This window comes from Schistocerca americana, chromosome X (assembly GCF_021461395.2).
Source record: "Schistocerca americana isolate TAMUIC-IGC-003095 chromosome X, iqSchAmer2.1, whole genome shotgun sequence".
Taxonomy (NCBI): domain Eukaryota; kingdom Metazoa; phylum Arthropoda; class Insecta; order Orthoptera; family Acrididae; genus Schistocerca; species Schistocerca americana.
Genome location: NC_060130.1, coordinates 703,928,082 through 703,954,456, shown reverse-complemented (window position 1 = coordinate 703,954,456; position 26,375 = coordinate 703,928,082). Strand labels below are relative to the sequence as shown.

The 26,375-nt window shown below is 38.4% G+C and overlaps 1 protein-coding gene across 1 annotated transcript in view; it reads right to left on the bottom strand.

Moving 5' to 3' along the window:
- Window positions 1-26,375, bottom strand: part of LOC124554879 (protein artichoke) — a 175,052-nt gene that overhangs the window by 37,136 nt on the left and 111,541 nt on the right. The window contains exons 2-7 of the mRNA XM_047128550.1: window positions 20,123-20,381; window positions 13,842-14,011; window positions 7,062-7,417; window positions 2,816-3,062; window positions 2,340-2,594; window positions 1,481-2,095 (exon numbers count right to left, since the gene is read on the bottom strand). Coding sequence (XP_046984506.1) covers window positions 1,481-2,095; window positions 2,340-2,594; window positions 2,816-3,062; window positions 7,062-7,417; window positions 13,842-14,011; window positions 20,123-20,372 — 1,893 coding nt within the window. The 5' untranslated portion in view covers window positions 20,373-20,381. The remainder of the gene's footprint in view (window positions 1-1,480; window positions 2,096-2,339; window positions 2,595-2,815; window positions 3,063-7,061; window positions 7,418-13,841; window positions 14,012-20,122; window positions 20,382-26,375) is intronic.

Here is a 26,375-nt window from a genome sequence, read left to right as displayed (position 1 = left end):
ATGTTTTATTCCGAAATCAGGTGTTGCACCCATCTCTCACTCACATTAACAAATTCGTACATGCAATTACATTGATTCTTTTTAAAGTAACTGAAACTTTCTGAGGCATTTGTTTTTGCCTTTTATTTTGGTCATCTTTCAAAACTGCAGTATCCTTCTTGTATAAAGCTTTCAAATACTTAAATCAGCATGTAAAACACATTGTATTCCATCTCCTCATGTGCCTATGATGTCACCAATGTGCTACACCTTTGATTACTGTTTGTCCAAAATACTGTGCACAATCATCTGTGGTTGCAGTTTTGAAACATTATTGACATAAATTCAGGACCCAATTACTTAACTATTGAAAATGAAGGAGCAGACTCCTCAGAAACTTTTACCAACTTTCAGTGACTTTCTGGTAGCACTGAACCATAGAAAACAAATAATTTTATGATTTCATGGTGTTTCAGTTTATCACACACAACTGATTTAAAATCCATAAAAAACTATTTTCTTAGATGAATTTAACATTCAACTATGTTTTTATGTAGTGTGTGCCAATGTATCTTAAACACAATTTTATTGATATCAATACTGTATCTATTTCAGCCAAAAATATTTCCACAATTCTATATGCATAACATATAGGAAAATTTTGTAGAAACTACCTTCAGTCAGGAAATAAAACATTCACTTTGCTGCCATTCAGAAAATATAGGCACCACAAATACTAGGCCTGAATCTCTAAAATGTATAAAACTTTCAAATGAAACAAAATTGTGAGGCTCAGAGAAGACACTATTGTATGTATAATGTGAAGGAAGAACAGTGGAGACTTATTAATGACTGTTGAAACTACGTGGCAGATGAAAACTGTGTATCAGATTGAGACTCTAACCTGGGTCCTTCACCTTTTGTGGGCAAGTAATCTACTATTGAACCATCCAAGCATGACTCACGACCTGCTCTCACAGCTTTACTTCCACCAGTACCTCATCTCCTACCTTCAAAACTTCACAGAAGTTTTCCTGCACACCTTGTAGGACTATCTCTCTTAGAAGAAAGGATACTGCAGACGAATCATTTCCAGAATCAATTTTCACTCTAAAGTGAAGAGGGTGCTAACTTGAAACTTCCTGGCAGATTAAGACTGTGTGCCAGACAGGGACTTGAACCTGTGACCTTTGGCTTTTGTAAGCAAGAACTCTACCAAAACAGCACACACTCCACTGCAAAGTGAAAATTCATTCTGGATGCGCTGTTGACACTGCATTAAAAACTTATTCATACCCTAGACTCCTTACTCTCCAGACATTGCTATCAATGATAAATTATTATTTGTAGAAGTGAAAATTTTCTTTGAATAATCACATTTAGCTGTGGAGAGAACATTCTGTGTATTGCAGTAGCTGGACTGAAATCTGTGCTGTAGGCTATTGATGAAATAGCTGCAAATAATTGTTAGCTGTGAAGGTATTTCTCTTTTTTCTCTTACCTTCAGATTCAGATACTGAAGAGTTGTCAGGCCAGACAGAGCTTCAAATGGAGGTTTTGATACATTATTAAAGCTCAAATCAAGTTTCTGCAACGTCAGTAGGTTGGTGAATGCTCCTGTTTCGAGAGAATCTCCAATATTATTATGACTGAGGTCAAGAGACAGTAAGGAATTCATTGTTGGCCATGTTGTAAGGGGTGTAATTGATTCAATCGAATTGTTGCTAAGGTCAAGATGAGCTAGTGAGATGGGTAACTGAAATATTTTTTGGATTTTATTGTTGTTGAGCCTGAGAGTTCTTGTTGATGCTAGTCTTGTCAGGGAAGCACGATTAACATCAGATATGTTGTTATTGCTAACATCAAGTTCAAGTAGTGTGTGTAAAGCACCAAATGTGGAACCTTTAATGGTCTGTAAAGAGTTGTGACTGAGATTTAAGTATCTGAGACTGAATAGTGTTTGAAAAACTGAGTTCCAGATTTCTGTGATTTGATTGTGGCTTAAATCAACAGTGTGAAGCTCATAGAGTTTAGGAAATGAGTTTCTTGGTATACTTTCCAACATATTATAAGAAACATTTAGTATCTTCAACCCAGTCATATTTTGAAGAGGGACCTGAAATAAAAAGATATATATATGTAAGTAACATTTCAAGCCACTATATCATGTGTGAAATTTTAGCCAACAATGTAAGAAAGAATAGTGCACTTTTATGTCTAACAATTTGAAGATTCCTTGTATTGCACTGCCAGCCAAAAATATCTACAATAAATAATTTTTTTACTTAAGTCATAAGTGATTAACATTTCATTCCTACAAAGATTCTTAGAAATTTAAATTATATTTCCCAAATACGTACCTGAGAAAGATTTGTGAGTTGGTTGTAAGCAAGATTAAAGTCAATAGCATATGAAGCACTATCAAAAGCTTTTGAGGGGATGTACTGTATCTTATTGTGTGATAAGTCAAGGAGGCTTATGTTTGAACATTGCTCAAACGCTCCAGCCTCAATTTTTTCAATTTCATTGTGCGAAATATTAATCTTCACTAGATAAAGATCTTTGAATGCAAGTTTCTCAATTACTTTTACTTTATTTTCTGAAACATCTATGACCTAAAAACAATGAAGACAAAATAAATATTTAATATTATAAAGTGTGCCAATACAAAAGTAAATAAATAAATGAAAAGTTACAAATGAAAAATAAAAGAAGATTTAAATTTTGTTTGATTGAAATATTATATTCTAAAGTGAATTACACACACACACACACACACACACACACACACACACACACACATCATAGAGGTGGCCATACTTAAAAACTGAATTACCTCAACGTACTGAAGCTGTTGAAACATCTGGTAATCAATCTTTTTAATATAATTTCTTGCAAGATTAATGATGCCTATTTTTGGTACAGAACCAAATGTCCCTCTTCCAACATCTGTGATGTTATTATCACTCATGAAAAGATGACGTATAAACCTCATGCCACGGAAGGTATTTGCATCAAGTTTCTTTATCTTATTGTGATTCACGTTTAGAACCTTGAGGACAGCATTACGAGCAAATGCTCCCCTGAAATGCAGAAATATATTGAAAGCAGAAAAAGCTTTGTTTCTGCGCAAATGTAACAGTAAAATTATTGTGTCATCTAAAAGACCAGGGCAAAGTTTTTTGTCCATACTTTTTGTGATAGCCTAGGTGCTCTTTATGAGGTTATGCACAAAATATAGTAGTTTCTCAGGTATATGTAATGTGTTTTGTAACCTCATGGTGAAACATTCATGCTTAAATTCCCCATCATATTAAATAATAAACACCACAATTTAGTCAAAGCACTTTGAATGACATTAGACTAGAAAACACTTTCACAAATAAAAATTCTGTTATCATACAGATTTGGATTGGTGACTTGGAGACCTCAGGCAACTGTAATATGTATAAAATTTGACAAAGCTAGAGGAATATACAGTAAGTATTGTAGACAAAATCTTCATACCTAAGACACTTATGCTTGAAAGCATTCCAAAGGCAAGAAAAATGAGTCACAAACGTGTTTAAATTTAATATACGCTACTGACCATTAAAATTGCTACACCAAAAAGAAATGTAGATGATAAGTGGGTATTCATTGGACAAATATATTATACTAGAAACTGGCATGTGATTACATTTTCACGCAGTTTTGGTGCATAGATCGTGAGAAATCAGTATCCAGAACAACCACCTCTGGCCATAATAACGGCCTTGATATGCCTCGGCATTGAGGCAAACAGAGCTTGGATGGCGTGTACAGGTACAGCTGCCCATGCACCTTCAACACGACACCACAGTTCATCAAGAGTAGTGACTGGCGTATTGTGACAAGCCAGTTTCTCCACCACCACTGACCAGACGTTTTCAATTGGTGAGAGATCTGGAGAATGTGCTGGCCAGGGCAGCAGTCAAACATTTTCTGTATCCAGAAAGGCCCGTACAGGACCTACAACATGCAGTCGTGCATTATCCTGCTGAAATGTAGGGTTTTGCAGGGATCGAATGAAGGGTAGAGCCACGGGTCGTAACACATCTGAAATACAACGTCAACCGTTCAAAGTGCCCTCAATGCGAACAAGAGGTGACAGAGACGTGTAACCAATGGCACCCCATACCATCACGCCGGGTGATACGCCAGTATGGCGATGACGAATACACGCTTCCAGTGTGCATTCACTGCGATGTCACCAAACACGGATGCGATCATCATGATGCTGTAAACAGAACCTGGATTCACCCGAAAAAATGTCGTTTTGCCATTCCTGCACCCAGGTTCGTTGTTGAGTACACCATCCCAGGCGCTCCTGTCTGCGATGCAGCATCAAGGGTAAAAGCAGCCATGGTCTCCGAGCTGATAATCCATGCTGCTGCAGAACGTCGTCGAACTGTTCGTGCAGATGGTTTTTGTGTTGCAAACATCCCAATCGGTTGACTCTGGTATAGAGATGTGACTGCACGATCCATTACAGCCACGCGGATAAGATGCCTGTCATCTCGACTGCTGGTGATACGATGCCATTGGGATCCAGCACAGCGTTCCATATTACCCTCCTAAACCCACCTATTCCATATTCTGCTAAAAGCTCTCGACCAATGCGAGCAGCAATGTTGCAATACGATAAACCGCAATTGCGATAGGCTACAATCTGACCTTTATCAAAGTCGGAAATGTGATGGTACACATTTCTCCTCCTTACATGAAGCATCACAACAATGTTTCGCCAGGCAACGCCAGTCAACTGCTGTTTGTGTATGAGAAATCAGTTGGAAACTTTCCTCATGTCAGCATGTTGTAGGTGTCGCCACAGGTGCCAACTTTGTGTGAATACTCTGAAAAGCTAATCATTTGTATATCACAACATCTTCTTCCTGTTTATTAAATTTCATGTCTGTAGCATATCATCTTCTTGGTGTAGCAATTTTAATGGCCAGTAGTGTAGATAGATAATGTCATATACACATATCTGAGTCTTATTCTAGAACACAAATGTTAAGATTGAACAATTGTAGCATTGTTAAAGCACATTCAGGACAAGTAAGGAATATTCACGATATGACTGTTACTGTAGCCATCAACAATTCTCATTGTGTGTGGTCTGATAATGGTATAACTACATTACATTATATTAGTGATAGGTGACCACAGAATTAAGAAAGCCTACACATAACTGAGTGACTGAGAAAGGTGATTTCCTCCGAGAAGACTGTCCTTGTATTTATTAGTATGTTAAAGCATACAAAGAAATTTAAGGGGAATTAGTTTTAGTGAAAAATTTAGCTTTTTAGATTTCTGAAAGCACTTACTGCTGGTGGATCGACATCACATAGCAAAATCTAGATAATGCTCACCTATATACAGCATGTAAGTCTGTGGATTGTGAATATACTTCTGCAGTCTACGGTACCAGCATTGTGGTTCCCTTAATTTGATTCCTCAGCCATGAGTACTTCGCTCTTACTTTTGGAGCATGAGTGTTTATAAGAAATCTACTCAATATTTTGTTTTATTTGTTTGTTTATTACCTATATATCTATGCTAGCCACATCTATTTGATCATAAAATGAATCAGTACATAAGCTACAGAATATGATAAGAAAATTTGTAAATAAAAGAATTAATATATAATGAAAAAATAATTGATTTGAATTCATGGGGTATATCTCTCGTTTTTTTTTTTTTTTTTTTTTTTTTTTTCTCAGTTATGATGGTAGCCAACTGAAAATGAAATCCGCTGAACCGCTTGTAAGGAAGTGATATCCAAATGCCTAACATTTCTCTGTCTCCTTTGGCTGTTACATGTCTCTTCAGCACCTTCCATTAAAATTATTCTGACTCAGATCTTACTTATTGTTACTTTTATTAATAGCACACATAAAATATGTTGTATCAAAGTCAACAAACATGAAAAGTCACAGGTTGCAGGTTCAGTTTCTGAACATAGAAAGATAGCTTGTCAGTTCTTCACACCATTACATGTGAATAAGGGAGAGTCTGTAATGTTTGAGAAGAAGTGACTTATCATTGTATGCAGTGTAGTGATATTGGTCGTTATAAATTCAACTAAAAGAAATAGTAAAATATGATCTCTCCATTTTCTTAGATTTCTGTGACTGGCAATGGTATACCTTGCTATAATCTGAAGATAGCAATTATTCACAGTTTTTAGATGAAATAACACCTCTCATTAAAATTAAAAAAAACTGAATCATTATATGAAACTCATTTACAGCAACAATTTTTGTTTTTTTCATTATCATAATCTGTCACTTCTTCAATATAACTCAGAAGTAAATGAATATGGAATTTATTTATACAAAAACATCAGGTGCTTTTTCTTGACACATCCACAAAATAAGCTGCAGTGCAGAGTTGGCCAGTATTTATCGAAAATCTTTACTTCTAGATGGTCTATAATTTTAATGGCAATAATTCAAATTTAAACCATCACAGGGCCTAGAATGTGGTCTTCAGATGCTGCAGTTGGAATGTATAAGTTGCATGCAAACTTTTCCTTCCACAGTTTTATAGATGTTTGTAAGAAACAGACAAACCAAACTTTGTATCTCACATAAACTAATTCTGTGAGAGACAAAGCACCCACAAAAATTTTGCTTTTGTCTTCACACCAATCACATACAAAGACTAAAGTAGTACAAAGAGGCAGTGCCTATGATGAATGAGGAAATCAGCTCTCCATCACTCATTTTAGGACAGTTAGTCTTAACACAGCCCAGTGAAGTGGCACAACCACTCGTCATTACCACAGTGCTACTGCATTATAGTATTGTTTGATCACTACGGTTTGTGGTGACTAGAGAAGAAATGTTAGTGGTCTCAAATCTTCTGACTTCTACGGATCCATAACTAGGACACTAAGTATCAAGGCTGTATGTCATTAATGTGGTTCAACTACACATCACACACACACACACACACACACACACACACACACACACACACACACAAAATATAGACAGATAACTAGAGAGAGAGAGAGAGAGAGAAACACATTTTAAAATATTATTCTGATTCTTTACCTTGTCAACTCAGTAAGTGCATTATGAGACAGGTTGCACCAGCCCATCTTTGGAAGATCAGCAATTTGTGATGCATCTATCTTTGTTATGTTATTGTGTGACAAATCAAGCACTTCTGTGTCTCTAAGTCCTTTAAACTGATTTTTGCGCAGCTGTGTTATTCTGTTACCATGCAAATCAAGTTTCTTAAGTTTCCTCAGTGCTACAAAAACATCTGCAGGAATATCAGTGATAAGTCCATTTGTAATATGCAGTTTTGCCAAATGATTTGGAAGCAAGCCTGCAGAAAATGCATTCTGTGGTAACTTTTTCATATTGTGGTTATCAATTTCTAGTACAGAAATGTTACCAAGAATCTGAAACAATGAGTTAATTATTAGTAAACTCTTCAAGTATTAGGATATTAACCATAATTTAATTTTATGGAACTACAATTTAAGAAACAGTGCCACCAGTCAAACATGAATTAGCCTACTTTCATATAAAATCCATGGGCAATATATGCTATGTACTGGTAAATGAAAGTCCCCACAAATAATAATTTGCTTCCCCCTGTCTGACAGATTGCACAACAAGGAGTCCAAATTTTTCAGAAATAGATGAAAATTTCCCGATGGGGACCTATATACAGTTACAAATTAAATAAAGGCACATTTATAATTGTAACTGTATATAGCTCCCCATCGGGAAATTTTCATCTATTTCTGAAAAATTTGGACTCCTTGTGCTATCTGCCAGACAGGGGGAAGCAAATTATTATTTGTGGGGACATCAATGTAGATTCCCTGAAAGAGGGTAACAGGAAAAATGACCTTGAAGTATTAGTCGATTCTTTCAATTTGACACCCGTTATTGATTTTCCTACTCGGGTGGTAAAGGATAGCAGCTCACTGATAGATAACTTCTTTATAGACTAAGATAAGTTTAACCAGATAAATGCTCAGCCTGTTGAGACTGGTCTTTCTGATCATGGTGCACAGCTAGTTACAATATATGACATAGCTCCATTCAGCAGCACTAAACAGTCCTCCAAAGTAGTACGTTCAGTCAATGATTTAACAATTGCAAATTTCAGGGAAAGCCTACAGCAGTTACACTGGGATGAGGTGTTCTGTGAACCTGATGCCAATTTAAAATATAATTTATTTCATGACACTTTTGTAAATGCATTTGAAAACTGCTTCCCCAAGAAAATAGTTAAATATACTCATAAGAAACCATGTAACAAACCATGGCTTACTAATGGTATAAAAACATCTTGTAACCGGAAAAGGGAAATGTATCTGACAGCAAGAAAGAGTAGTGACCCAGAAACTATCAAACATTATAAAAACTACTGTGCTATATTAAGAAAAGTTATTAAAAAATCCAGAAGTATGTGCATCATGTCTGAAATCAGCAACTCTGATAATAAAATTAAAACAATTTGGAATATTATTAAAAGAGAAACAGGTCAACGAAGAGCACAGGAAGACAGTATTACCATCAAATTGAATGAAAACTTTATGAACAAAAAGTCAGAAGTTGAAAATATTTTTAATAATCATTTTCTAAATGTTGTGGATATAGAAGAATCCAGGTGTTCATTAGAAGATGCTAGGCAGTTAATGGAAGAGGCCATATCTATGCAATTTGATACAATTGAAATCTCACCCAATTCTCCCTCTGAAATTAGGAAAATAATAAACTTGCTTAAAAGCAAAAACTCACATGTAATTGATGGCATTTCCAGCAAAATACTAAAAGCTTGTTCTCGACAGATAAGTAAGATTCTCAGCCACCTGTGTAATAGCTCTCTGGAACAGGGCATTTTCCCTGATAGATTGAAATATGCTATTGTTATACCTTTGCATAAAAAAGGGGATAGATCTGATGTCAAAATTACCATCCAATCTCCTTTGTAACAGCTTTATCCAAAATTTTTGAGAAAGTAATGTATTCAAGAGTAGCTTCACATATCTGTAAAAATGAAGTACTAACAAAATGTCAGTTTGGTTTCCAGAAAGGTTTTTCAACAGAAAATGCCATATATGCTTTCACCAATCAAATTTTGAATGATCTGAATAACTGACCACCACCCATTTCGATTTTTTGTGATCTCTCAAAGGCTTTTGATTGTGTAAATCATGAAATTCTGCTAGAGAAGCTCCAGTATTGTGGCATGAGTGGGACAGTGCACCAATGGTTTAATTCATACCTAACTGGAAGAGTGCAGAAAGTTGAAATAAGCAGTCCTCATAATATGCAAAGAGCAGCACATTCCTCAAACTGGGGAACTATCAAGAATGGGGTTCCACAAGGGTCGGTCTTGGGTCCTTTGTTGTTCTTAATATATATTAATGACTTGCCATTCTATATTCATGAAGAGGCAAAGTTAGTTCTCTTTGCTGATGATACAAGTATAGTAATCACACCTGACAACCAAGAATTAACTGATGAAATTGTCAATAATGTCTTTCAGAAATTTACTAAGTGGTTCCTTGTAAATGGACTCTCACTGAATTTTGATAAGACACAGTACATACAATTCTGTACAGTAAATGGTATGACGCCATTAATAAATATAGACCTTAATCAGAAGCATATAGCTAAGGTAGAATATTCAAAATTTTTAGGTGTGTCCATTGATGAGAGATTAAATTGGAAGAAACACATTGATGATCTGCTGAAACGTTTGAGTTCAGCTACTTATGCAATAAGGGTCATTGCAAATTTTGGTGATAAACATCTTAGAAAATTAGCTTACTATGCCTATTTTCACTCATTGCTTGCATATGGCATCATATTTTGGGGTAATTCATCACTGAGGAATAAAGTATTTATTGCACAAAAGCGTGTAATCAGAATAATAGCTGTAGTCCACCCAAGATCATCCTGCAGACATTTATTTAAGGATCTAGGGATATTCACAGTAGCTTCTCAGTATATATACTCTCTTATGAAATTTGTTATTAACAACCAAACCCAATTCAAAAGTAATAGCAGTGTGCATAACTACAATACTAGGAGAAAGGATGATCTTCACAATTCAAGATTAAATCTAACTTTGGCACAGAAAGGGGTGAATTATACTGCCACTAAAGTCTTTGGCCACTTACCAAATAGTATCAAAAGTCTGACAGATAACCAACAAGTATTTAAGAAGAAATTAAAGAATTTCTGAATGACAACTCCTTCTACTCCATAGAGGAATTTTTAGATATAAATTAAGAAAAAAAGGAAAAAAAACAAAAAATTATAAAAAATTAAAAAAAATAAAAAAGTTGTTATATTAACTTAATTATGTTGTTAAATTAACTTAATTACGTCATGTATTGGAAAATTTGACTCGTTCCACATCATTACAAAATATTGTATTCATGATCCATGGAACTAGTATTAATCTAATCTAATCTACACATTTAGAAATAGCTTTTCATATGGAAATTTTAAAAGGTTGGCAGGTAACAGCCGCCATTCACTTTTCCTTGTTATGAAGAGTTTTATTTTTAGAAGAAATTTGACTGAACTGACAAGGTCTATTTAAAATCATAGAGTCATAAGACAAACTATGTAGCCCTAATCTTTCTGTAAATAGCAGCAATATTTTTAGTGTCCAAGTACACAGGCATATATTAAGATATTTAACAGTGCAACAGTGTAGCAGCAAACCACTAAAGAACTGCCTGATGAATACTTCAGAGGCAAATGCCATCTTGTGTCCAATACGCCATTAAATAATATGTATAAAAACAAAGGAAACATAATGTAGGTGTCTTGTGAACTATTATGACAAAGTTTTAAATTATATGTACAGTATTACTGGTAGAAGGAGAAGAAATCTCTCTCAGTTTTAGGGAAGCTACTGTAATTAAATCAAAAAAGGTAAAATTGTTGTATTATTTGCTACATAAATCTCAAAATAATGACTTATCGTGCTCTATACATCTACTAAATTCTTATTCAACAATCAGTATTAGAAAATGGAGGAAATCAGAAGTTACCATTATCAGACATAAAAACAATGAAGTCCAACTTTATAAATCGCTTGTTTTGTATCTTTAATTGTTTTTATACATTGCTTTCATTATCGCCAACCTATTTTTGATTATTGAGGGTTCATCTTCAACACTACAGAGGCTGTAATTAAGAATGTGACCACTTTCTGAGTCTAGTTTTAAATTGCTTGCAGTTTCCTTGCAGCCCATGTTCTACATACATGTTAATTTTCCTTTTAATAGGTTAGGTTTGGGCAGTATCAGTTGGGATAAAATTTAAATGGCTAAAAAACTGGTTAACTGACTCCAGATATATTTTCTAATGAGAGATGCTAGTGTACATGTATCTACTTGAAAAGAGGCTGTTTCCTTAAGAATCTGCAAATCAGTCAGTAATTCCTGTGGTTTACCTCCAGTCCCAGATTTGTATGCATGTTAAAACACTCAGTGCTGATTTGATGTTACTTTCACTAGCATCCACATACCATGTGCAAATAGTCACAGATTTTGGAATGCATTCAGCAAAAAGTTATTATGTATTTGATACTTTCCACAGAATCTTTACAAAAAATTGGTTATGATGACAATGAATGAAAAGTGCGCAGAGGCCTCCAAACATTTGAATCGTATAGTTGCAGCAGCACCCCTTGGTGCAGACTTCACAACCCATGCAAGGCAGGCAAGCTAGTTACCTCTGAAATCTTTCTGGCAGGGCCAAAATATTACTAAAGCAGTATGCTGCAACACCCCAATCTGCCACAGTGGTGAGCTAAATTATCTCATGCCAAGTCCTGACACTGCACTGCAGTGCCTCTCCAGGACTCGTGACCATATCAGTTGGACCCTAGATGACTGGAAAACTGTGGCCTGGTCAACTGTCTCAATTTCAGTTGGTAAGAGCTGATGATAGTGTTTGAGTGTGTTGCAGAGCCAATGAAGCCATGGACCTAGGTTGGTAACAAGGCACTGTGCAAACTGGTGGTGGGTCCATAATGGTGTAGGTCATGTTTACATGGAATGGACTGATTAATTGACTGTAAATTGCAATATTCAGCTACATGGAGACCATTTGCAGCCATTCGTGGACTTCATCTTCCCAAACAATGATGCAATTTTTAAGGATAACAATGTGACATGTCACTGGGGCACAGTTGTTTGTGATTGAGTTCAAAGCACATTCTGGACAATTTGAGCAAATAATTTGGCAATCCAGATGACATGGGTCATAATTGAGAGGTCAGTTCATGTACAAAATCCTGTACCAACACCACTTTTGCAATATTATGGACAGCTATAGAGGCAGTATGCCCAGTATTTGTGAATGGGCCTTCATCAACTTGTGACATCCACGCCACGTCAAGTTGCTGCACGACACTGGGCAAAAGGAGATCTGACATGATATTAGAAGGTATCCCATGACTTTTTTCACCTCAGTGTGTATACTTATTTTCACTGTCTATGACCACCTCAATATGATCACTAAAGAAAAATATGACGAATTCCTACAATCACGTAGCACAATATCCATGCCGACTGTTGCTTTGAACACTGTAAGTTACAGCTACATTGCACTACATTCATAGGAGTATCTCGATGTCTCTGTCTTGCAATTACATCAGTAGGTTCATGGGAAAGGCACAGGTACTTCCAAAAAAGAAAAGAAAATGATGAAACTGCAGTTTGAGGCAGAAACCACTGGTACTCAGAGGCTTAATCAAGGAGTAAATGGAGCAGAGCACTTGGTAGCCTATGTCTCATGTCAGCTGAATATAGCAGAAAGGAATTAATGTGCTATGGAGAAGGGATTGATAAGCCTCAGACATGGTATAACATACTTCTGGTGTTATCTATATGGTAAAAAACTGAAGGTAATAACGAGTCACACAGCATTTAAGTGGCTACTAGTGTTCAAAGATCCATCAAGTAGATTAATGCTTTGTGCACTGAAACTTAGTTAAATTGATTTTGATGTAATTAATCAACATGACAAGAATCATGACCTCAGTAGGAATGTGTGCAGTGCATGACGAAGTTTTGTGACAGGCACATGGTCATGTGTTATCAGGGCACAAGGGTCGAAGAACCACAGAACAGTGTGTGGCTGAACAGTACTGGTGCTGTAAATGTAAACAGGTTGTGGAGCAATATGTAAAGAACTGTTTACCTTGTGCACAGTGGTCTTAATTGATCCATCAGTGTATTCCACTGCAAAGAATATCAGCAATTAATAAGCCATCTGAAATGATTGGTGTGGTCATTCTAGCAAGAAAACACTATGTGCTGCAATAATGGATATTTTTTGTATTACCTATGTGGGAATGGTAACTATCCAAAAGCAGCAAGCTGATGCAGTGCCTATGGCCATAGTAAATAATTGGTTGCTGAAGTTCAGTGTTCCAGAGATGTTAATTATGGATCAGGACCCTAATTTACGTCAGAACTGATGAAACAGTTTTGTCATTTATTGTGTATTTGTAAGTCACAAATGAGTGCATTGCATCCACAGGTGAATGGGAAAATAGGGTGAGTTCACCAAACAACAGGGGAGATGTTAAGTATATGTCTCATTTATCAAGCTGGTAACATTCTGTAAATACTCATATTGAGCATGGAGTACCATGATGCATGGCACCTGTGAACAAACACATAGTTACTGAATTGAATTTGTGTATTGTTCTTTATCAGGAAAGTGTTTCTTCTGTTTTCATAGAAGATATTTAAAAGTATGACAAATTATCTCAAAAGATTGCAATAATACTTTGTACATCCTAAAACTACTCACAATAACTAACAACTGACTTACCTGAAACGCTTCAACTGGAAAATGCTCCAGCTGGGAATTGATTAAATGAAGCTCTTGCATTGTTCTGTTTATCCCAAGAAACGCATATTGGTCAATGGTTTTTAATGGCGTATCAATGATTTTCAAAATACGGACACGAAGAGGATACAGCATTGGCCCATAAAGCCGACCTAGAAAGGAGAATATCCAGTACAATTCATTAGGTACATAAGAAATATACAACATAGTGAGAACAACAAAAATAAACTACCAGTCTGCTTCATGAAGCCTACCAGTACTTAAAACACTGACGATAGCGAACATACGTGTTTCTCTTTAGTGTAGATGTAATAAACAGGGCTCCGGTGTCGTGATTTGGTGCATATTCATAACAAATTCAGATGTGTAAAATGTTCTGTGAGCACAACACTTAATAAAATAACATTCAGGAAACTGAAAGCCACTAGGTTAAATGGATCGGTGTGGAGGTGGCAGAAGTAAGCCGTGAGTTCCACTAACTGAAAAATGACAGAACATGTTTCATGCTCTTCTGTTATGGAGCATTGTAGCCATAAACTTTGTGAAATGATAAAATCTATTAATTTCTTTTTTAATTATCTGTAAGAGGAGATACAAGTATAAAAAAGCTCTCTATGATACACATATGACAGTTAAAGACCGTTGGTTTTCAGTGTTCCAGAGACATTGTTGCCATAACAACTGTAACACGAGTGAATGCCTTCCCGTAAGGGCAGAATATGGTAAACAGTAACATTTGGTAAAGAGACTCTTACTGCTCACGTGTGCCGTTAGGGGTCGACAACGCTGAACGAGCATGATACAGTCACTCATGGGTAGAGTGACTTATAGACTGTAATTGTTCTAGAGGAAATTTCACGATGTCGACCAGTGACAGGTGCGAGACTTGATTCATAAGCGTCAGATTAGCCTAGGAAACACACAATACGTAAGGGTCGATCAAAAAGTTTCCGTTCGAAGGCCATACAGTGCAGAATCGATATGCCAATCAGACAAAATCGCCGTGAGCATTTAGACAATCATCCCACTGAAGCACCAGGTTGAAGGTGCCCGTTTGGTAAAACACCGTACACATCCTCGTCCGACAGTAATCGTCGTTCCTTCAAGCACTATTTTTAAGGGACGGAAGGTGTGATATTCGCATGGGGAGAGATCTCGACTATAGGGCGAGCGCTCGAGTGTCCCCCCAGTTCAAGTCTCCCAGTTGAGGCTAGCCCCCCAGATCGACCGGAGCCTTGTGTCGAAATGCGACCAGCATGGAACTTGGCATACCATTTCACAACGGTGGTTTTCGACACACATGCTGCCCCATACACATTCCTCATTCTTTGATAGCTGTCTACTGGTGTTTGTCCTTCGGCAGTCAAGAAAAGAGGAACAGCACATTGGTCGTGTTTGGACGCATTTGGTAATAACGTCTCCATGATTAACGCTTCCGCATTTACCACACGCACGTCGGAAAGACACGAATGCCGCACTTATCCCTTGCCATCATGTCGGTGCTTATTCGCCCGCATCGGACTCGCACTACGTTGCATATACGATTCAGCAACGCTCTCAAATGGAAACTTTGTGATCGCCCCTTACAATTCATATGAACAAGATTCAGAGACGTCACTCGATTAGCCCATTACACAAAATGTATCTTACTAACATGAACGATTTGTAACTACATCCTGCTGAAAGTGATGGACATCTTAAGCTATTCATGCCTGAACGATCCACAAAGACGTGAGAGATCGATTGTTAGACACACATGAAGAGCGTCAACATATTCCTAAGGTCCAAAGATACAGTTACATGCGTTTAGCACAAGCAACTGTGTGACTCGCGAACTGTCATATAACCTCAACCCCGCTGCCATCATCTTGGAGGTGACAGGAGAGAATGTTGTTAAACTGCGCAGACTGGTGCTGTGTTACGGACAGAAAGGAAATTATGCCTTACCGAAAAAGATGGCAGACGACTACAATTAAACACTGCAGGCACGAATCAGCTTAATCGTGGTGAAATGTCTGACATCCAGCGTGAGGTTTGAAAAAGTATATATTGTTCTGACGTTCGAAGTGAGTCGAAGTTGGTAGGCTCCTTAACGAAGCACACAGCGCAGGCCAGTTCTGTTTGCTAAATGGGTAAAAAAGCGGATACACAGAATAACAGACCAGTAACGCTGACATCCGTCTGTTGCAGGATCCTAGAGAAATTTCTAAGTTCAACAACAAGCTAGTGTAACAGAATAAACACAGCTTCAGAGAAAAACGCTCTTGTGAACCACAGCTTGCTTTATTCATACATACCTTTTAAACAATAGGAGCAATTAAACACTTAGATTCTGTCATCTTCGAGTGCCGAAAGGCAGTGGACACAGAACCACACTGTACCACACTGTCGACTACTATCCAAGATATGATCATAAGGTTTTATCAAATATGACAAAATCTCGAGGCATATTTAACTCACAGAACCTAGTGCGTTACGTTGGACAGTGACTATTTCACAGAAACAAAAGTAACATAAGAAAGCGTAGTAGGGTCTCTAAACGATGTATCAGACTAGGTCAGCAGCACTATCAGATTGTTCGCTGACGATGCTGTTGTGCACATGAAAGTCTCGGCACTGGATTTAGTATCCCTGCTAACGGCAGATATCGATCGCACCTCAGAGGTGCTGCAGCTCGCGATCGACGGACGCCGGCAAAAGCATACGCAGCACGTCACATGTGCTCACCCACTCTCGTCTGTATGAAGCCTCTCTGGCAGCCGCCAGTTTAGTATTGCATAGTATGTTACATGTGTTACTACCAGTCACGTTTTCCGCTATTCGGATAACGACCCTACTTTAAACATCGATTTACTTGTTCCCACTACAGGTTTCCATCAGTGCTCAGCTCAGATGATTTCGGCTTCCTTAATGGATTTTGCATTCATATTGGGAGCAGGGAGGAAATTGGATGATTTTAATGAACTGTTGACAGAGCTGGCCAAAATTTCACTTGGTGTAATGAATTTCTGCTCTTTTTATAAGTAGATAAATGTAATGCAGTGCCTATATGCTGAGAAAGAAACTGATAGTGCCAAATGTAACTTGAAATTTGTAAAATATTCCCTAATGAAAACTAATAAAACTATCTCAAAGACCAAACCTTTTCTAGGGAATATTCGCAGCATTCGCCTTGGAGGTTCTTAGAATCAAAACGTGTATGGGCAGACACCGAACACAAAATCCTTGCAGCGGAAACCAAGGCAAATGACATGCAATTAAATCTACTCGTGGTCGTGCGGTAGCGTTCTCGCTTCCCACGCCCGGGTTCCCGGGTTCGATTACCGGCGGGGTCGGATTTTCTCTGCCTCGTGATGGCTGGGTGTTGTGTGCTGTCCTTAGGATAGTTAGGTTTAAGTAGTTCTAAGTTCTAGGGGACTGATGACCATAGATGTTGAGTCCCATAGTGCTCAGAGCCATTTGATAGTGCCTAATTACGGGATTGGTGGTAAACATCGTAAGATCGTCACATTTTATAAATATTATACTAAGGAGCGATATGAAATGGGGCGATCGTGTGAAATTAGTATTCGGGAAGGTCAATGGAAAAATTATATTTGTTGAAAGGGTGCTGAGAAAGTATCTATAAAGGATATCGCATGCAAGGGGCTATTGCGACTCTTTCTAGAGTACAGTTCAGTGTTTGGAGCATTTATCAAGTAGATATGACAACATAGTTACATTTTTTAAACAATGAAATGTAAACCATTTGCGGACAGTTGGTTAGAAGATTTGCTTTTTAAACCTGGTGATATTCTTGTGATAGAGTAAACATCGTTGTCAAAACAGTAGACAAATCAATGCAGATGTGATACTTAACATTTGGAAACAGATACAAGTTCATAAATAATCGATTTAATTGCACTACTCTATGTGGCCATTAAAAAGAAATAAGAGCAAATGTTAGGTGCTATCGAAACTATTAGATGTATTAAAATCATTTAAAATATTTTATTGTTTAGCCTTAGAAAGTGTAACCACAGGCAGTTGTAAATTTAATTATTCAGTAAACCGAAACACATATAGCTACCTTATCCAAGAAGACAGGTGTTCCAGTTCGAACTGCTAATACTGAATAAAATGATTTTAAAACATGGAGACGTGTCTGTTCTACCCTATATCTGTGAGCAATCAATGTCTGAAGGTTAATGAATCTGCAGACCAATAAGAAACGATACTCTGTGCAACAGACAATTATGTGGAACAGATTCAAAAGAGCCATAAATGAGGCATTATTTGGCAAAAGGATAAATATTTGATTGGAACAATATATGGTAACAGATGCAGTACTTCCCAGAATAGAAGTTGCTGTTTTATACGCTCTTTCCTTTTCCCTCACAGAACTGCAACTGTAGAGTTTCAACGAAATGATCAGAACACTGCAGAATGGAACAATTCGTGGCAGAGATCTGGACCGTGTGATCACTGTGGCATTTTATATGGGACAGCTGCAGTGCATATACACCGAAAATGACGTAGCAAGTCCACGTGTTTCCTAGTCGTTTTAGTCACTAAACTGAAACCCCAGATTTTCACTTCGCTGACGAATGAGGGAAGAAAGTACAACACAGCAACTTTTATTTTGGGAAGTGTTAACACATACAGGGTAGTCGAAACAGTCTGAAAAGCTTGTAAGGGTGTTGCAGGGTTTTTTGTGCTGAGAAATAAGTGTTAAAAAAATTCGATACGTTGCGCCGTTCCCGAGTTAATTAGAACTGATGTTAGCCGACCAGGCTGTTGAGCGCGGAAATTAAAGCGGCCCGCCAGGGACAGTGTCACCAAACGTGTCCTTCGTTTGGTTTCCTAAAACCAAACAAGAGAGCAATACCAAAACTGAACGTGGGACGGCAGTGAGGATAGAACCCAGCCAAAGGCTGAGTAGCCTTGTGCGCTACCATTTGCTCTATGAAAACAACTGACATTTATTGTATCTGGCCGGCAGTGGGCAACAGCCTGATTGGTTAACAGCAGTGTTAATTAACTCAGAAACGGCGCAACACATCGAATTCTTTTCTTAACAGCTATTTCTCAGCATAATCTATTCTGCAACACCGTCACAAGCCTTTCAGACTATTTCTGACCACCCTGCATTTTTTTAGAACAAATGTTTATCTTTTTGCCATATAATACCTAATTTATTACTTGTGAATCTGCTGGCCATTGTTGTCTGTTACACGGCATTGTTTCTTCAGTTAACTGTAATTCTGTAGGTTTTATATTGGTCAGACTTCAGGCATTGACTGCACAGTACAAAAAATGTAGAGTGTTAGAAGTAAAAGGCCTTGATGGGTGGTAAAGCAGACACATATTCATATTTTAAAATAATTTTTATTCTATTTGTACATTAGAGTTCTGACGTTTCCGTTGTAAGATCTTGCCAGGATTAATACCCACAGCTCCATTTATCCTGCAGTTGATAACTTCCGCAAAAATCATTGAATAACCAATGGGATTGTCGGATAAAACAATTCCAGCGTAGCTGGCTACCTAGTGAAGGCGTGCGTAGGGAGCGCAGTTACAATTCACTGGAAACTTGCACTATAGAAACCTACTTCACGGACGGGTACTGTTAATGCGACCTCGTTCCTGGCTCCAAAGCCCTTAATTTACTATCGCCGCGCGGTCTCAGGCGCCTTGTCACAGTTCGCGCGGCTTCCCCCGTCGGAGGTTCGAATCCTCCCTGGGGCATAGGTGTGTGTGTTGTCCTTAGCGTAGGTTACTTTAAGTTACATTAAGTAGTGTGTAAGCGTAGGGACCGATGACCTCAGCAGCTTGGCACCATAGTCCTTACCACAAATTTCCAAATTAGTTTATTGTCGTATTATTAAAGTAACCGCGATCACATAATGTGGCTTTGTTGTATTATTGTGAATAGTGGCAGAGGACGATAACGAAAGACTATTTTTAAACTTATTGGGGCGTTTAAGATCGTCTAAAAGCACATAAGAACATCCTCCGATCAAATTTAGGAGCATTAAGGATACTGCGTTGACACTATTCGAAATTATCGTCAGAGTGGTAGATAGTCTATTATGTTTACATGTTTTACTCCTAGTAAATGCGTAGCAAAGTATATTTTTTATACAGCACCTTTTTCTTCTGAGAAGTAGCGGATATATGGAATGGGAATGTAAACTCTTATTAAAGCAAATAATGTTTAGTAATAACAGAGTCCTAAGTTAACGAACGAGGCAGTTTAAATTATTAAAATGGCTGCTACTTACCAATATTACACTCGTACAACACCAGTTCCTCAATAGGAGATCGGAGGGCAGCGACGTTGGCCAAACCTACAGCCATTGCTGCTAAATTTGTGTTCTCACAATGTATACTCAGGCCTTGATCACTTTCCTTAGAGCATTTGCAAGGATACAGCATTACACCATTTTCAGGACACCTGTAACGAGGTCCAGGAGGGATGTATTCCGCTGTCACCATCACAGCGAACAGCAGAACTGCGCTGTGTGGTATCATTCTCGAACTCTGAAATAGAAATGAGAAGAAAAACTGATTAAAGTAAGCTCACAGTTTACTTTAAATACAAGAACAGTCTCTGATGAGACAGGCACAGCCATTTTATTGGTTAGGATTTGGCTTTGCATCGACGTCAAAATCACCATAGATTGAACACTATCTCAGTTATGTAAAGAAGGAGGATACGTCAGCTGTCACCTTCTTCAAGTAAGCATTTCCTATATTCTTAAGGTATAATGATACAGAAATGTATCTTAACATATCCGTACGGGCTACGAACTTCGTTGTTGCTGGATGACGATCTGTCGTCTGAGCCATTGCATCATTCACCCAGTCCCGTTGCACACAACTCTTTATGAGCTCTAGTGTAAGATTTACTGATTACGTAATTTCTCCAGCGCTAGCTACAGTTCTCTAAGCGGTACAAATACATCGTGTGTAACATATTTGATCATGTAAAAAAGTCAGCATTTTAGCTCACTTAATTTTTTAAGTGGGTGTTGTATATTTAGGAAAAGAGTGAATACAGGACATGTTGGTAGATGAAAACACAAGTGCACATCCTTCCCTCACGGAAAACTTAGCACCATAACAATGAGGCCATCAGAGGTGCTTAACTTACCCAAACTTTATCTCAATTACACCTGAAAAGACGGTAGCGCCATGAGTTAATGATGTATAATGCAAAAAATCGTGTAATTTCTGTTAGGTTGTATCTGGAGTTCCACATCAATTCTGGCGTCCAGAAAGAGAACTTAAGTCGTCGACGAAGGATGGAGCTTCCAGCTTAACTTTAGTGCCTACACCAGATGAACACAGTAAAGAGTGTACAACAGAGATCGGCCTGGTCTGCAGGCCACGCCCACGTCACCGTTTCACCTGCGGAGTGTTGCCCGCCTCAGGAAAGCAATAAGCAAGGTCGAAAGCGGCTCTGGGCACTTCGTGTGCGATTCTCTCCGCGCTTTATCTACTCTGAGTATCGTAACTGACATCGTGGTGGCCTGGACTTCACCTCTGGATTTGTATTTCGGACGCTGATGGTGACTGTGCATGGATGATCTGTACTGTGTTAAATTACCAACGGCAGCGACTGTTCTTGTTTTTATGGTCTTCGGCAATGTGCATCGGCGATTCGATTGTTGTCCAACAACTAACTTCTGCTAACAATTGCAGATGTCTGGGCGTAACTACTTTTTGTACTGACTACAGAAGAGAATGAGGTTGCCCAAAGCCGCAGGTCTACATTTACAATTATATATACAGGGTGTTTCAAAGTCTGAACATCAATCAGGAAGGTTAATATTGCTGGGCCTACTACCTTTCATAAGGTGCAGATTACAGGACTATAGGCAACATACAAGGAATACCCACCCTGCAGAGGGGGTTGGAACATTTGCACGGAGTGAGATTTGCACGGACTGACACTTACATGGAGCCTGGGGCTCTTGCCGAACTGGCCTTTCACAAGTACAGGCACACTTATGTCTCGCAGTTCAGCACAGCCGATCGTGCGAGCTAGCTCGCGCTCACACCACAGCACTGAACAACAACGTATCGCTTCAGGTGGCTCATTAACGCGTTTCGTGGCAAATTTATTTTTAAGATTGATGTATTAATGATAACTGACAATGAAATTCAACATAATGAGAACTGAAGATGAAATTCAATATCTCCTTTAATATTTTGATGTTGCTATGTAAGAAACACGGTTTTTTTTATTACTGTTGCAGCCTTATGACGACTGCTGTATTAGGACGAAATTTAAATTGACAAATTTATATTTCGTTAGCATTTTATTTAATGCTAATGCTAATGCTAATTTAATGCTAATTCGAAGACAAGCTCTTAAGTTGAAGTCTACCAGTGAGCTTTTGTGGGTGGATTTGGTTCCCTTCACCGTGAAAAAAAGCAGTATGTACATGTAAGCCCAAACATCGGCATAATTATAGCTGCAGTCTTGTAAAGACGTGAAAATTTACATTGAGGAAACGGAAGTCTACGAGACTAATTTTGCTATGAAACTAATCACTTAAACCTTACACAGTAGGTGTATAAGTTCTAACTGTAGCCAATTTTCCACACTGCCAACACAACCTGGAAATCAATGAAATTGCGCAACCGTTTGCAAGCTGAAAAGCAGTATGGTAAATTGAGCTAACTGCAGATTCATTGAGTGTTCCTCAGGAAAACAAAAATGTATTTTCATTGTGAAAATATTGGGAAAATTATTGAAACGGTTATTTCTCTGCTCCCTTCTGGTGAATACTTTATTCAGTCTTATCGATTAAAAGCGGTTTTATTTTTCTGTACATCTCCCAAATAACCATAATCTTTTGCATGGAATCTATTGCAATGTTGTCGTAAACTGATTTTTGGGTTGTGTTCAAAGTTTTGAAGCCCATTAATAGAACACTAAGCGTATCACATACAATAAAAGGAAAGACTAGGTATCATGCACTGATACGTTGACGTTGATGTGTCTGAATGAAGTTTCTAACACGACCATCATGCTACTTTTCATCCCTTTCAAAATAGCTACTTCCCATTTTAAGGGGACACTCCACTCAAAAACAAACAAAAAATAAAAACAAAAAATTGCATAAGGGCCCGTGGCACACCGAAAGATAACGAAGATAATTTTTCATTTCTATCACCATCAAAAAGAACCAACTTTACTCCGAACTTGGCGTAAACTCATACTGGAAAACTGAAGCGAAACAATTGGCACCCAGAAGTTGGAAATCAATTACTTTGGCTGTTGACTGCGTAAATATAGTTTGAGGGAACACACTGAAGTCTTGTTCATTACAGTCAACAAGCTCCAAGAAAATAGACATTGGCTTACAATCAGTTATCCCTACCATTACACCACCTCAAGAAGACAGTAGATTTTTACTCAGAATATTCAAGGAAAAGGCTAGCCTGAGCTTGAAATTACAAGAATTAGCCTCATATAAGCAGAATGGGAAAACGTTATGGTGCCCGTGAATTGTAATTGGTATGTGTCTTGTAGTAACATTAATTTTTAAGATAAAATATTAAAATCCATTTTATCATAACTTTGTTCTTCTAACCTCAGTGCCAACTTCTTTACCAGAAATATTAAGCACTCTGAATGACATTTTTGCAGGAAGTAGTCTCGATGCGTTTGCATACTTCTGTGCATTAATATTATCGAAAATTTAATTTCTTTACTTTATCATTACATTTATGTACTGATAATTAAAGAACATTTAAAGCGGAAATTTTAAATAAACACTGAAAACAAATTATTAACATTTCTCATAAAACGAATACACACAACCGTTGAACTATATCTTATGAATGTAACTACAATATCTGGCTTGTGAAAATTGTGGTGTAAGTACCAAAAATTGGTTTTCACGAATACCATTAAAATCATATTAAAAATTCAAAACTCGAAAACCAATGAAGTTATGGCCTTCAAAACTTGGGTATTGCTGCATCTTTACATAACAGACACGATTTTAAAATTAGGTTGCTACCAGCAAAGAAGAAGAAGAAAAGTTAAACTTTTGGGTGGAGTCTCCCCTTAAGCACTGTGCCCTATATACTGTATGTTCGTATCTATGGCTACGCCGAACCTACACTATCTGATTAAAAAAGTATCCGGCAACCTGGCTGAAAATGACTTACAAGTTCGTGGCACTCTCCATCGGTAATGCTGGAGTTTAATATGGTGTTGGCCCACCTTTAACCTTGATGACAGCTTCTATTCTCTCGGGCATACGTTCAATCAGGTGCTGGAAGGTTTCTTGGGGAATGGCAGTCCATTCTTCACAGAGTGCTGCACTGAGGAGAAGTATCGACGTCGGTCGATGAGGCCTGGCTCGAAGTCGACGTTCCAAAACATCCCAAAGGTGTTCTAAAGAATTCAGGTCAGGGCTCTGTGCAGGCCAGTCCATTACAGGGATGTTATTGTCGTGTAACCACTCCGCCACAAGCCGTGCATTATGAACAGGTGGTCGATCGTGTTGAAAGTTACAATGGCCTTCCCCGAATTGCTCTTCAACAGTGGCAACAAGAAAGTGCTTAAAACATCAATGTAGGCCTGTGCTCTGATAGTGCCACGCAAAACGACAAGGGATGCAAGCCCCCTCCATGAAAAAAACGACCACACCATAACACCACCGCCTCCGAATTTTACTGCTGGCACGACACACGCTGGCAAATGACATTCACCAGCCATTCGCCATACCCACACCCTGCCATCGGATCGCCACATTGTGTACCGTGGTTCGTCACTCCACACAACGTTTTTCCACTGTTCAATCGTCCAATGTTTACGCTCCTTACACCAAGCGAGGCGTCGTTTGGCATTTACCAGCGTGATGTGTGGCTTATCAGCAGCCGCTCGACCATGAAATCCAAGTTTTCTCACCTCCCGTCTAACTGTCATTAGGTTTAAGTAGTTCTTAAGTTCTAGGGGACTGATGACTTCAGATGTTAAGTCCCATAGTGCTCAGAGCCATTTGAACCATTTTGAACTACTGAGGTCACTGATATGGAGTACCTGGCAGTAGGTGGCAGAACAATGCACTTACTACGAAAAACGTATGTTTTTGGGGGTGTCCGGATACTTTTGATCACATAGTGTATTTATGTTAATCCCCCTGAAGGTAGCACATTGTTTGCACTTCTCCTGCGCTACTAATCGGCCGTGCTGCGCGCTACGTAACATTGGCTGACCGTCCCGTTTTTCCGTGGGCGCTCTTGGTCGCCCAGCCACATCCTCAACTGGTCTGCTGCAGTCTATGATATGTGTTACTAGGAATTAGTTTTAATATATGCCGAAAGGTTGCAAAACTGCGACCAGTCAATTTTTTTATGATAATTTAATTCGTCTTTGGCAGTTTCATCCTGGTTTGCTCACTTTCTAACCGAGCGAGAAAGTATAGATTTAATTGGCTGGCTCTGAGTACTATGGGACTTAACATCTATGGTCATCAGTCCCCTAGAACTTAGAACTACTTAAACCTAACTAACCTAAGGACAGCACACAACACCCAGTCATCACGAGGCAGAGAAAATCCCTGACCCCGCCGGGAATCGAACCCGGGAACCTGGGCGTGGGAAGCGAGAACGCTACCGCACAACCACGAGTAGATTTAATTGCATGTCATTTGCCTTGGTTTCCGCTGCAAGGATTTTGTGTTCGGTGTCTGCCCATACACGTTTTGATTCTAAGAACCTCCAAGGCGAATGCTGCGAATATTCCCTAGAAAAGGTTTGGTCTTTGAGATAGTTTTATTAGTTTTCATTAGGGAATATTTTACAAATTTCAAGTTACATTTGGCCGGCTTTGTGCCGTTTCCAGGGAACATCACGAAGAGAGTATCTCTTTGAGTCCCCCATTAAATTTATTTACAATATTTACAAGATTACCAATGATTACATTAAACTACGTTTCAAAAACCACAAATTTTTCAGCGAATATGTCGTTCATTGTAGCTTTTATTCGTAGGCCACACTAGTCAGAAATGATTTTAAGTTTCCATGAGTTTGGCGTTTCTTTAAATCCTTTGCAAACGTTTCGTCTGTCTTCATTGGTGACTTTTTTCCCATTCCCATCAAAGTTTAAAATTAGTTCAAATGGCTCTGAGCACTATAGGACTTAACATCTGTGGTCATCAGTCCCCTAGAACTTAGAACTACTTAAACCTAACTAACCTAAGGACATCACACACATCCATGCCCGATGCAGGATTCGAACCTGCGACCGTAGCAGTCGCGCGGTTCCGGACTACGCGCCTAGAACCGCTAGACCACCGCGGCCGGCCTTAAAATTAGTCCGTCAGACTCCGTGGTCGCGGTATTCTGCATCTTCTCGAAGATTTTTCACTAATGAGTATACACTCGGATGAACTTTTGATACTAATGTATTTATTCTTCGGTTCCATCCTTCTGAGACGTTGTAGGTACGATGGCGCCTTCCAGTGCAATTTTACATCTCTCTTGGCATATGTTCGTTATGGAGCCACT